Source organism: Tamandua tetradactyla, chromosome 6 (assembly GCF_023851605.1).
Source record: "Tamandua tetradactyla isolate mTamTet1 chromosome 6, mTamTet1.pri, whole genome shotgun sequence".
Classification (NCBI taxonomy): domain Eukaryota; kingdom Metazoa; phylum Chordata; class Mammalia; order Pilosa; family Myrmecophagidae; genus Tamandua; species Tamandua tetradactyla.
Genome location: NC_135332.1, coordinates 8,372,342 through 8,386,436, shown reverse-complemented (window position 1 = coordinate 8,386,436; position 14,095 = coordinate 8,372,342). Strand labels below are relative to the sequence as shown.

At 39.2% G+C, this 14,095-nt stretch overlaps 1 protein-coding gene and 1 pseudogene across 5 annotated transcripts in view; both read right to left on the bottom strand.

Moving 5' to 3' along the window:
* Nucleotides 1-978: 978 nt before the first annotated feature.
* CEP112 (centrosomal protein 112) overlaps nt 979-14,095 on the bottom strand; it is a 587,527-nt gene continuing 574,410 nt past the window's right edge. For all 5 annotated transcript variants that reach the window (XM_077163631.1, XM_077163632.1, XM_077163630.1 and 2 more), the window contains 3 exons: nt 4,719-4,820; nt 1,933-1,997; nt 979-1,135 (listed from right to left, as the gene is read on the bottom strand). In XM_077163631.1, coding sequence (XP_077019746.1) covers nt 1,132-1,135; nt 1,933-1,997; nt 4,719-4,820 — 171 coding nt within the window. In that variant the 3' untranslated portion in view covers nt 979-1,131. The remainder of the gene's footprint in view (nt 1,136-1,932; nt 1,998-4,718; nt 4,821-14,095) is intronic.
* Nucleotides 6,730-9,714, bottom strand: LOC143685790 (large ribosomal subunit protein uL4-like; annotated as a pseudogene).

Sequence of the window (14,095 nt, the reverse complement as noted above, 5' to 3'; positions counted from 1 at the left end):
GGGCCAGATTTTCTGAGCGTCTCAGAGGGCCCGTGGCACGCACTACAATGCGGCCAAAGGACTCTGGAGCATCAGTTGTTTCCTGGTGGCTGGTCCACTTACTGCAATTCAAACCCTCCTTGCCAAATCAGGGTCGACCAATCGACCCGGAGCTGCTTCTCGCCATTCAGGTGGGGAGAGGGGCCCAGACTGCAAATACCCACTCACAGAAGCAAGCTCATGGCCTCTCAAGTAGCAGGCACCCCACCCCACCCCCACTCCCGAAAACAGGACCAACTACAGCATATTTTGTGATCACTTGCCAACGTGTTGAGTGTCCTCATAACATGTCTCCACATTTTTAGGTTTGCTTAAAAAGTATCAATTTCACATTATAATTAAAACAACAACCATAAAAGGAGAGATTAAGAAAGCCACAATAGAACCATAGCTGCCGTATGAAATTCTACATTATTCTGTCTCTGGAGTCCCAGGATCAGATTGGAGAGCAACGTGATAAGTGCTTAGACTGATATGAGATGACCCGGTGATTTTATTCTAAACAGCAACTTCATGCACTAATTATGGATTTGATCTTCAACATGACATATGATATTTCCCCCATAGTGACAAACGAGAGTCTCAGTATTTTCCAGGGAAAAATACCATGTATATGTCACACTTCTTTTAGCAAATGAGGTGCAATAAGGAGAAATAATACTTAAAAGTACAAAATAATCTTTTAATAATATATGAACATGAACATAATGTAAATGTGCTAAAATTTTTGATATGATATCACAAATGTGATTTTGACCATATTCAACTGGTAAATTCTATGCAAAAAACATTAACAAGGCATAGCATAAGAAATCATTTCTTTTCCCAAAATAAGCAATTCTCAGCACACCCTAGATGAATGTAAATGTGGAAATCAGAAATAAAGGAATGTTAAAAAAAAAATAACATAGGCAGACACAAATAAAACCACCCCAGGAGTATGTGAATGATGATGCTTTTATGATCTTAATCACATACTTTTAAGTATTAAAAAATGGCATTGATATCACAGTTTACAATATCCAAATCTTCAAACCTGCTGAAAGAAGTCCACAGTGCAGCCAGACAATTGCATCCATTGCACTCGTGCAGTTACCTAGAAATAAAAAAAAAATCTCAGTTATTACTTTCTCCCATTTTAAAGGCTGCCAATTATAAAATGTATTCCTATTAGGAGACATTAGATAGAAGTTGAACAGAATGTTTGCTACCAAATTTCATCATTGATGCCTATAATAGGTCAAATCAGAGCTATACCAAGAAAAAGGAACTTCTTTGAAAAATGAAAGATTCAGAAGTTCTTTACTTCCAATGCCAAGTAAATGGTTCAGACTTTCATTCCACTAAAAGGGAAACTGACTGCTCTAGACCAGCAGGTAAACACAGTCCATGGCGGTGATGTCACTGCACACCTCTGACTGCACAGGTCGGTGCATCCTGAGAAGGCCTCACTGAAGTACCTGAGCATTGTGACATACCTGAGCCCTTTAACTGCTCTGTTCTGGGGAACATCTGCAACGGAGTGAAGCCCCTGGGGCTACAGGACTTTGAAGAGGTGATCTGTACTGTTAAGAATTGCCACATCTTCCTATCTTAAAGGAAGATAATGTCTCCTGGGCTTTAAGACTATGACTCTTTATGACTACCAAGGTGAGGCCGGGACTTGCCAAGTGCCTCGGATTCTCTCAGCTTGTTCTAATAGCACTGACTAAGAACTGTGATGAAGAGAGGCAGGCAGCTCCTCAAAGAAGGCTGTTTACTAAAATAAGCCTTTCCCCCCCCCACACTGATACAGTATCCAAGTATTTTAATAAAGACAAACATAAATCTAGGAAATTCATAGGTGCAAACAATACAAACAAATCAGAAGGCATTCCTGATCCTAAGATGTACCTTCTGCCTTGGTACATAGATAGTTCTTCTTGAAGGACGGTTGCTCTCTTCTGCAGAAAGTTAACCTAGAAAAGACACTTTGTATTAGAAGAGGTGAGTGTGGCCTGGATGTCAAGGTTGTGCAAATAGTCTGGTAAGATTTTATTTAAATTTGGACAGTTCCCTAGATGAGTCTTAGGAGATCTGTTGAATGTCAATGTGTCTTTCACTTTGATCATGTCCCATCCCTACTAAAAGTCCATCAGAGAGTACAGAGTAAAATCTAACTCCTTCTGAGAAGGCCGTTTTGATCTGGCTCCAGCCTGCCTCCGCAGCTTCATCTTGTCAACCCCTTCCACCACTGCCACCCCACGCCATGTCTTCCACCCCTCTGTTGACCTTTGGCTCATGCTATCTTCTCTGTTTGCAACACTTGGCTCACTAACTCCTATTCGTACTCTAAGATTAAGTTCAATCGTCACTCTTCTATAAAAGTCTTTGACTCCTCCCCAACTGCTCATCGCCTCCTACCCCCTGGCAAAGTCGGCAGCTCCCTCCTCTGTATTCCTGTTCTCAGTTACTAGCACGTCCCACACGACCTTGTCATTATTTGTTTTCCTATCCCTATCCCGCACCCCAGAGCTCTTCTGGGCAGGGATGGTGTTTATTCACATCTGTGTCCCCAGTGCCATTTACAAGGCTGGGCATGTAGCTCATATTCACTACATGAATGAATGAATGAGTACAGAGAAAATTACTGCTTTCTGGAAACCGCAATCTATCTTGGGGATTCCCTGAGGTTGGACAGACAATGTTTCCTAGTGGAAAGAGTTGGAGCTTTGTCTGGAGTCAGGCCAAGCTGGGTTCAGTTTCTGCCTTGGTTTTTATTGTTGCAGGAAAGTTGCTTAAGAGCTTGATGCCTCATCTGTGAAATGGGGTTAAAGACAGCTGCTTCCCAAGGTTATGTGGATGACATGAATAACTGATAGAAATTGCCTAGTGCTGAGCTCAGAGCAGGGATGACCCCTGCATCCCCATTCTTGGGGAGGTGGGGGATGGAGGAAACCGGGTAGCTTAGCATATTTGCTTATATCAAACCTTGAACAATGTAGTTGGATTATTTTCAAGGGTAAATTTCCATAATATTAAGGCTACCTATGTCAGGCATAAATTCAAAAGCACCTTATACAACCAAATAAGAATGACTTTTGGATAATGTGTACTAGGGCTTAATGTAATCAAGCCTGGTGTTTGATCGTTTCAGGATTGTTTATTCTTGCCTCTTTGGTCTGAACTGAAACCATGGCAACGGCTGATTCTGAAAATAGTTATGCAAGAGAGTACAGCTGGCAGAATATAAAATGTGCTTGAAAGAGAGGAAAGCACACTCTTTCTGAAAGGGTGCATATCAAAATGGTCCCCTTGGTTTTGCTTGTTTTTAATATCACCCTGGTCTTAATTTTATCCAATTGCTCAAATGACCCATGGGAAAATCAATAATTTTGACAGATTCGAGGATTACACTGACTGAACCTTCCTTCCCCCCACCATGCTTTGCAACAGGAATTCCAACAATCTTCAAAAAACACATACACCTGTGCTTTCAAACTAAATTTGCTCCCTGTATGGCCTGCGACTAGTAGATGCAGCTGCCAATTCTGAGGCACTAGCGCAGCTGGCAGCACTCTCTTTCTGGGTCAGTATCCAGTTTTAGGAGGCTGAAGTGGCTTTTCTTACAGTGAAATGATATGAACGATAACAGAGGCCCTGCAGGTGGATATCAGATTTCCATTTTTTTCCACCTAAAAAACCTCCTCTGAAGGTGCCAGGTCCTACATAGCTGACCCTGTGGAAGCTTTCCTACAAAGTTAATGGGAAAAACACACCTCGAAGAGAGCTTTTCATGTAAATAAAGATTATTTAACCCTTTCTGTGTTAACATTCTGCTCCAGTACTTATTTTTATATGTGCCAGAGAGCATAGAATAGCTAAAATTTGTTTCATGTTTCATCTTATAGAAGTAGTTCATGTGAATATCACCAAACTATATCATTTATTTTATTTGTAAATACATTTATTGAGCACCTACTATTTGTCAAACTCTGATCCGGAGAGTAAAGAAATCTTTTCCCTCGTGGGACTTTTCCAGTAAAAAGAACATTTAAAATTTTTAACTGTGTTAGGAATGGGAATGTTAGAGTTAAAAAAACTTATTAGACCAGCAATATAGAAAATCTTCAAACAATACAGAAGTATATATGGAAAAGTCAGGTCCGAATTAAAAAATAACTACCTAAATTTAAATTTAAAATATTTTAAATTATTTTTCAGATTATATTTTATGAGCAATACTAAAAGGTTTAGATTTCAGCAAGAAATAATTAATTGTTTGAATATATTGACATTATTTTTCCTTGAACATAAAATATGTTTTGCTATCCCCAAAGAAGGATCAAATGCTTTTAACTTTTGATTGTTTGTGCTTTAACATGGTGAAAAGTTGGCAATGTGCTCAATGATGGTATTTTGGTTCTGGTACCAAGAATAAAAGGGTGAGGCTGTATTGAGATGTGGACTGTAACAGGAAAAAGTTATCATGCTGAACTTTTCAATTTCGTGGATGCTTTAAAGGAAACCTTATCAAGGAAATTAATTCTCAAATCATCAAGAAAAAATATTCTGAAAGGAGAAAGTTCATCTTGGGTGGCATTCCATACTACAGCATCACATTGATTTCCAGCATCAATTCATAATCAAACTTATTTGAAAGTATACTTTTCAGGAAAATGCCCAGCTATAGTAATTACCTGGGATTTTAGGGAAGAAATGGTGTCTTCAAGTTCTTGTCTTAGCGATGCTGGCATCAGCCCTTTGAATTTAGTTTCATATTCCTGTCGTATGTAAGTTATCTAAAATGGAAAGAAAATGAAAGCTTTTTTTTCCCCACAGCAATGAATTCCCAGAATAATATCTGTTCATCACAAAGATATATTTGTTACATGTGGCCAGAAACCACTGGATAAAGATGAAATAAGAAGAAACAGTTTCAAACTGAAAAAGCCTCCTAGCCTCATGACTCTGGGAGAGATAGTCCCTGTAACTGTCCCTGGGACTTTAAGATCCCTGTTAATCTGATTTTCAGCATCTCATAAATGAGTAAAATACATTTCCTCTCTGCTTATGATATATTATACTGTGCTGCCCTGTTTCCTTCTCTCCGTCAGGATGGGGGCCACGATCATAGAAGGTTGTGATTTGAGGACAATTGATGGTGTATCTTCGATTTGATTAAAGCATACCCTGAAACTGGCTCAGAACCTGGGGCATTTGATAGGATCCATATGACTATGAAGGTACGAATGCAGGAGAATCTGCACAGTGTGTGTCTCCAAGCCTCCTCGACACAGGTCATTGCGCACTTCCTTGCTTCACGGGTTTCCCTCTGCCTCCAGAACATGATGAGGTCTGTGCTCACATAACTGATGGCACTGGGCTTCTGAAGGAAGGGGTGACTGCTCTCTGCATTTCTATCTTCAAAAACTAAAGGCAGAAGTGAGCCAGGGAGGTGGGAGGATATGCCAGAGCAGGATGAAGAAGTAAGAAGTATATGAGTGTGAGCACGAATATCATTTTGCATGTGATGGTGACTTTTTCCAGCTGTATTTCTACATTTTTCCTAATCTGAGATGTGATGGAATTGATTATTTAAAAAACTGTTGTCTATGTTGTATGTGGCAGCTGAATATTAAAGTTGAATTGTATCGTATCCTATAAATGATTCATTTGACATAACTGAACTATGGTAATAAATTATGAAAATGTGTGCCACTGAGTACAGTTAAACAAGTCTTTGGATTTACTGAAGAAAATGTAATATTACTAGCTTTTAAGCTCCAACTTCTCCTATACTAAACTGAGTGAAAAAAGAAATGTGTCTAATAAATAATTTCATTATCACCTAAAATCCCATAATAACCATTCTAGAATAAATTCTCAATTTTTGGTAAAGTTCTTTTTTTAAGATAAGCTCTAATCTTGTAATCTATACCCAAAGGAAAAAAAGAAACAATGAAAAATTCCTTCACTGAAGCAAAATCTTTGTGGATCAAATATTTGTTGGTATTCATATATACTGATTTTTCCCCCACTTTCTCTTCTTGGATTCCAGCAGTTACATCTGCCAGGGGACTCAAATGAAACGTAAATGAAAAGCAAAATACATGCTATAGATAACAGACTTTAAGGGCAACATTTACTGAGGGTTTACAGGCTATATAATAGACATTTTTCTGCTGCTTAACACTGGCTTTCAAATTCTGAGTTATTACTCTTTAGAAAGGACTCCTGTGTGCTTTATTTCTTACATTCTTGTCTGTTTAGAATGTCTGCCCACTGACTGTTTACTTGAAAGACAACTTGGCTGGGTATAAAATTTCTTTGATCACACATTCTCTCAGAACTCTGGAGACTTTCCCCACCAATGCCTTCTGGCATTATTTTGCTATGGTGAAGTCTGAAGCTAGTCTGATTTAGTTTTTCCATTCTGAATGTAACTTTTCTTCTTAGATGCTTGTATGATTTTCTTTTTCTTCTATTCAATAACTTTACTGAGTTATGTGTTGATGTTAATTAATCTATATTAATTTTCCAAACACACGATGTGTTTCCTTTTCATCTTCAGATTCAAGTATTTGAAGAAAAGTTTCTTCTGTTAGAAAAATTATTTATATTCTTGTATTATTATTTTTTTAATCTGAATCTGGTCTTTATTTAAAATAATGTGTCCAAAATGATTTTGAGTTTTATGAAATAAGCAATTTAGACAGCAGGCTTCTTTTCTTCTGTGGTAGGTTCCTTTTCTCCTGGCTACTTGGTAGCTGTCCCTTCTTTCCCAAAGGCTTCTGCTTCTATGGCATCTACTGAACACCAATAGCCTTCTGTCCTTTCTTCCCCACTATAGGCTTCTTGCCTGGAACTCCCTTCTCATCTGATTTGGCCTCGAGTGCTGCTGCAGTTTTATCTGCTTGAGTTTGTGATACCTGGCCTGGCAAAGAATGATGTTTTGGGGCATAGTCTTTGCATATGGGTTTAGTTTCAACATGATTCTCAGGTTTTTCAGTGGATCCTTCTTTAGGACTTTTCAGTGAATCTTCTTGCGTGGTGCTTGGAGGGCTCTTTGGATCTCTGGGCTTTTCAAGACTCTGCTAATGTCTGTATTCATCATCTCATGCATGGGAAGGTTGTAGTCACTCTTGAAGGAGGCAGCTTTATGCCAAGTGCCGTACAGGTCATCTGACCTGCGGAAAGCACTTTCAGCCCAAATGCAGCAATGTTCCACATGCCTACCAGGAGCAAGTTTCAAGATGTTCAGCTTGCTTACCCCAAGCAGAGTAATTCTAGGGATGTTTCCAAAGGCCTCGATGATACCACTGTCCTCATCATAGATGATGCATGGCCCCTGTGCTGTATGTGATGACAGTTTCTCATTTTGCCTCTGCCAGCTCTCATTTGCTGGGAAACACAGACCTTTTTTTTTACTTCATTTTTGAATTACAAACCCAAACAACATACCCACATGAATATTCTTAACATACAAATATTCCATTGATTGTACACAATCAATGGCTCACAATATCATCACATAGTAGTATATTCATCGCCATGATCATTTCTTAGAACATTTTCATCACCCCAGAAAAAGAAATAAAAGGAAAAGAGAAAAAACTCATACCATACCATACCCCATGCCATCCCTCTTACTGACCACTAGTATTTTCAACTACCCAATATATTATAACTTTTGTTCCCCCTATTTTTTCTATATCCTTTATCACTCCCTCTCGTTGATCACTAGCATTTCAATCTACTCAATTTAACATTTGTTCCCCCTATTATTTATTTATTTTTAATCCATATTTTTTACTCATTTGCCCATACTGTAGATAAAAGGAGCATCAGACCCAAGGTTTTCACAATCACACAGTCACATTGCAAAAGCTATATCATTGTACAATCATCTTAAAGAAACATGGCTACTAGAACACAGCTCTACAGTTTCAGGTACTTCCCTCTAGCTTCTCTAATACACTTTAAACTAAAAAGGGCATATCTATATAATGTGAAAGAATAACCTCCAGGATAACCTCTTGACTCTGTTTGAAATCTCTTAGCCATTGACACTTTACTTTGGCTCATTTCTCTCTTCCCCCTTTCAGTCGAGAAGGTTTTCTCCATCCCTTGATGCTGAGTCCCAGCTCATTCTAGGATTTCTGTCCCATATTGCTAGGGAGGTTTATATCCCTGGGAGTCATGTCCCACCTAGAGAGGGGGAGGGAAGTGAGTTTGCCTGCAGTATTGGCTGAGAGAGAGAGAGGCCACATCTGAGCAACAAAAGAGGTTCTCTGGGGGTGACTCTCAGGTCTAATTTTAAGTAGGTTTAGCCTATCCTTTGTAGGGATAAGTTTCCTATGAACAAACCCCAAGATTGTCCTCAAGGTCCATCCATGTTGTTACATGCTTCATGACTTTATTCTGTCTGTTGATGGACATTTGGGCTGCTTCCATCTCCTGGCAATTATAAATAATGCTGCTATAAACATTGATGTGCAAATGCCCGTTTGTGTCCTTGCCCTCATGTCCTCTGAGTAGATGTCTAGCAACGGTACTGCCAGGTCATATGGTAATTTATACTTAGCTTCCTGAGGAACCGCCAAACTGCCCTGGTTGGATTATTTTATATAATCTGGTGGGTGTGAGATGATATCTCATTGTGGTTTTGATTTGCATTTCCCTAATAGCCAGGGAAATTGAGCATCTTTTCATATGCTTTTTAGCTGTTTTTATTTCCTCTTCTGAGAAGTGTCAGCACAGATCTTTTTGATATCAATCCATGCCTTAAGTTTCTTAGGAAGCAAAACAGCCTCTTTGGTTTTCCTGTAGCCTTTAACTTTATCTTCAACCACCAAAGGAAGTTCAGGAACTTCCTCAATTCAATGACCTTTAGATGTGACCAGCGCTGGTAAAGCTGAAGCAGCCAGGGCAGAGCAGACAGTACATTGCTTCTGTGTTGTGTTTATTCTATGGTGCAAACATGTGGCCTCCACGCCACTTATTTCCTGGCCAGATTGAGTACCATTGCCTTGAAATCTGGGAATTCGAGCCGCAGCTCTGCCAGTGCCCCAGGACTCAGCACTGGTTTGATGACCTGCTAACTCACTGACAGCACAGAGCTATTTGTTGTTTTTGCACAAGTTGCTGTGAACAAAGTTCACAACATTTGGTCTAATGGGAGCCTTGAATACAGCAGGCAAAGTAACATTTTTGCCAGCTGATTCCCCCTTTCAGAATATACCAATATCAATGGATGAGCACACATGTGGTGGAGAGAGGAGAAGGGCTAGCGCCTCTCAAACTGGCGGCTCCCCTAGGAAAAGCTGTATTATTTTTTTTGGAGGGGGTGCATGGTGTGGGAATCAAACCCGGATCTCCCATGTGAAAAGCGGGCATTCTAACCATGAACCACCCATGTACCCCTGTATTATGTTTTAAATATGATTTCTGGGTTCTAATTTACTCTTTACTCATTTTCAGGAATGTAGATTTAGCATGTTTGGGCTCTTTTTTATAATCTTCCATAATTATAAATTTCTCTATTGTTATTTTTACTCTCTCTAGCAGAGACTTATGCTAGTTTCTTTTCTAAAAATTAAAACCACTTTTGAATGAAACCAGGTATTTGCTGGGGGAGAACAAGGTGGAACAGACCACAGCTATGTGGCTTGGTTTTGTTGTCTTCAACATCCTTTGGCCAAATCTTACTCATTGCCAAAAATTCCCCAAATAAGCACCCATATTGATATCCAACCACGTATTGGAGTAGTTGGAGGGAAGTACCTGAAACTGATGAGCTGTTTTCCAGTAGCCTTGACTCTTGAAGAGGACTGTATAACTAATATATCTTTTACAATGTGACTGTGGGATTGTGAACACCTTGTGTCTGATACTCCTTTTATCCAGGGTATGTACAAGATGAGTAAAAAAAAAATAAGGAAAAAACCCATAAATAATAGGGGAAGGGTAAACATTGGGTAGATTAAAATACTGTGGGTCAATGAAAGGGAGAGGTAAGGGGTATGGATGTATAAGTTCTTTTTGTTAATTTTTACATTCTTTTTCTGGAGTGATGCAAATGTTCTTAAAATGATCATGGTGAACTATGAGATGATACTGTGAGCCACTGATTATATAATATGATTGGACTGTATGTGTGTGGATAATTTTCAATTAAAAATTTTTAAAAAGCATCCAGCCATTGAAGGATATACTCACTTTGTCACATGGCAAGATGATAGAGGGGAAGGAAAGAATTAGCTTATACTCCTTCATATCACTTTTGATTTCTGCTCTATTCTATCCCACCTGTGACTCAGGACATGTTTGAGGGGAAATAATGAGGGAGTGATAACATATATCCATATTTTAATCACAAACTATTAACTATTCAGTATGTCACTACCCACTTCTTTTTCTTCTTGCCTTCCCACATTGCCCTGGTGGCGGGTGAAATAATCTAGCCTCACAACAAACCAAAGAGAAGCAAGAGGAAGTTAAGTTGATCTAAGTAAAAGGTTTGATGGGAATACAATTCCCTTTATTGTGTAGGAAGATGCAAAATGAATTTATATAAATCTATTTTATTATTAGATTTGAGCATTAAGTTTCATTAGCATACAATGTCCTGTTATATCACTGACTTGTGTTTGTTAATGCAGAAGTATTCAATGGCAGTTCTGGCTTGGGTACTTCTAGAAACACAGGACACAGATGGCTCATGTTCATCCCACTGTCTGTTCCTACCACGCTCAAAAAACAGTGTATAACATCTGCTCTTCCGGAACCCTCAGCCCTATCTCAGCAAAGCCACCATCTCTCTATGTGCTTACCAATTCTCTCCACTTTCCTTAGTCTTCTTTCCTTTAGCAAAGTGAATTAGGAAATCTAAGACATTATGACAAATAATGATGTTTTTGTAATGTAGGAAGACCCCTGTAAGCTGAGTGGAAATGGTGTATTTATAACGCAGTATCCATATGATCAAAGTCAAGGCTTTATCTAAGGGGGAAGGCTAGATAGCTGTGCTCTGCTTCATGGCAAGAGATTGCCCACCTTTCCCCCAAGGGCGTGGCACTGGCAATATGTCCCCTAATTTAAAATGTAGAAACAATACCATTGCCTTCCAAATATTTTAGAGCAATATTTAAACAAAGCCTCTGAACATAGATTTAAGCATCCTGAATCCTAAACTGTACTGGGGGAGAGGTAATTAGAACTCGTTAAATAAGGTAATGATTCATTAACATTGAACTTGCAGCCAACAGCACTACAGCTCATGCCTGAATGCAGCTTCTTTAACATAGGTATTCTCTTCAGAAGGCATATCACAACCTTCTTGTGCTTTGGAATACTAGACAGCACTTTAGGCCATTTCAAATAGTGAAATCACCACAGAAAGTAAAAACGTGTCAACCGTGGCACTAAATATACCACAGAAGGACACTTGTTTATAGTATGACACCTGAAACAAGAAGGCAGGTATCACCTCGTTCCATCTCAGCTGGGAACGAGTGCATCTGCAAGTTCAAATATTTTGCTGTTCTGTGCATGTCCACAAATGATGGCAAAAGTGCCACTGATTTGGAGGTTTACAGTAAATAAGTAAGGAGTAGGCACATTCACAAATATGGAATCTGGGAATAATGAAGATCAACTGTATTTTGCAGTAAGGGTGAAGACAGCTCAGGAAAACTAGTGTGCCCAATATTACTTTACAAAGTCCAGTCAAGTACTCTTAGGGTCAGTTTGGCAGAGGAAAAATGGGCCTAAGTTAGAATTCCACTCATGTTTTTATCTCTCCAGTCTCTCCACTTCCCTCCAGAGTCACTGAAACCACCCCGGTCCAAAATACCATCTTCATCATGCCCTGGACCACTGCAGTATGGATATGTCGGGGTTTTTTTTTTATTGTTTTATTTTATTTATTTTTTTTTTTAAAGGAAAGACAGAGAGAAGGAAGGAAGGATAGAAGGAAGGAAGGGAAACATTTTTAAACATTTTCTTGTTTTTATTGTATTCTGTTTCTCCGTTTTTGTTACATGGGCTGGGGCCGGGAATCGAACCGAGGTCCTCCGGCATAGCAGGCAAGCACTTTGCCCGCTGAGCCACCGCGGCCCGCCCTGTTTTATTTTTTGCGTGGGCAGGCACCAGGAATCAAACCCGGGTCTCCAGCAGGTAGGGGAGAACTCTGCCTGCTGAGCCACCGTGGCCCGCCCAGTTTTGTTTTATAAAGTGTATATTTTTTTCTCAACTTCCAAAACCAAAGTAAAAATCCTTTATGTGGCCAAAGAGGTCCAGCATAGTTGGCCTCTATATAGCCCTGACCCTCCTGCCACCTGGAACACCAGACATGCTACCTTCCTGTCCATTTGTTCACCACATGCCTCCCTGCTCTTCCTCGCAACAAGGCCTTTATGGGCACTGAAATTTCGTCCCCAATAACCCCCTCTACCACCTTCTTGGGGCAATTTCTGTGCCTAGGTAAAGTGTACCCTTCCTTTAGTTCCCAGCTTGTCCATTCCTTCTGCGGACTGAGGCCCAGTTGCTGGGCACCTGCACTGCTGCACTGCATGCCGTCAACTCCTTGTGCCATAGAGGTCTTTAGATATGTATTGACACACCCTGGTGACACATCTGTTATACTCTCACAACATGGCAGTCCTCTCTGTCAGGGCACCCACTTCGACCAGAAATTATATCAGGTTGAGCCACATGATATCGTCATTATTTGGCTGTTTTGTTTTAAACCTTAAAACGGCAATTTCTTACGGTTCAACATAATATATTCGTGAGGTTCCTTGATTAACATTTTGTCTCTCCCACTAGATTGAGAGCTGAAACCATCTCTGATTTTGCATTCAACTATATCTTTAGTTCCTGGCCCAGTTTCTGGCTGAGTCAGCAGGAATGCTGGGTGCTAACTTTTGCCTAGAGGAGGATTTCTGGGATAATCCCCCTGGGTTCTAACCCACCTGAAGAATTAAAACATCTATTCAATTCTGACCCACTTTTTTTTTTTTTTTTTGAATTTATCACAATGACCTGGAGCAGGCCAGCATCATTAGTCTTCCTTATTTTCATAAGTACATTTTGTCTATAACTTTATTTCTCATATTGTCCACATCTGGTTTTACCATCAAGAGCATAATACTCTTGTAAAACGAGTTGGGTAATATGACTTCTTTTTCTATTTTCCTTACAAAAGTTTATAAAAGATATGGATTATCTATTCCTTGAAGGTTTGAAAATAAACCCACAAAATTTTCTGGGCATGGCATCCCTTGAAGACAGACTGATACATTTGATTACTAATTCAACTTTGTTAGTGGTTATTAAGTTTTCTATTTACAATTGAGTCAAATTTGGCAATTTATCTTTTTCTAAGGGATTATTCTTTTAATCTAAAATTTCAAATTTACTAGCAAAGGTTGTTAAGTGTGTGTACTTTTATACTTTTTAACCCCTTGATCCTATTTACATGTCCTTTTTAAATATATAATTGTTTACTTGTGCCATTTCTTTTTTTTTTCTCTGGTCCGGTAAAGTAGAAGTTTGTCTCTTTTAGTAGGCATTTTCAATGAAGCAGCTTTTGGACTTGTCTTCATATTATTTCTTTGTTTTCTATTTTAAAAGTGATTATTATTCCTTTCTTCCTTGTATTAAAATTTAACTCATAAATTGATAAATTGTGGGTTTACAGAAAAATCATGCATAAAATACAGCATTCCCATATACCATGCTTGCACACTGGTTTAATTTTTCCTATTTTTTCATATCTCTGCTTAAGGTTTTGAATTTACTACTTCTGGTAGCTGCTGGCATTCCTTGACTTGTGGCTGCATCCCTCCAATCTCTGCCTCAGTGGGCATATTGCCTCCTCCTTTTCCGGTTGACTTAAATCTCCCTCTGCCTGTCTTAGATTTAGGGCCCACTTGGATATTCCTGGATGGTCTTCCCATCTCAGAATCCTTAACTTAATTACATTTGCCAAATCCCCTTTTCCAAATAAGGTCACCTCCATAGGCTCTGAAGTTGAGGACGTGGACATAGCTTTTTAGGGACAATCCCACTA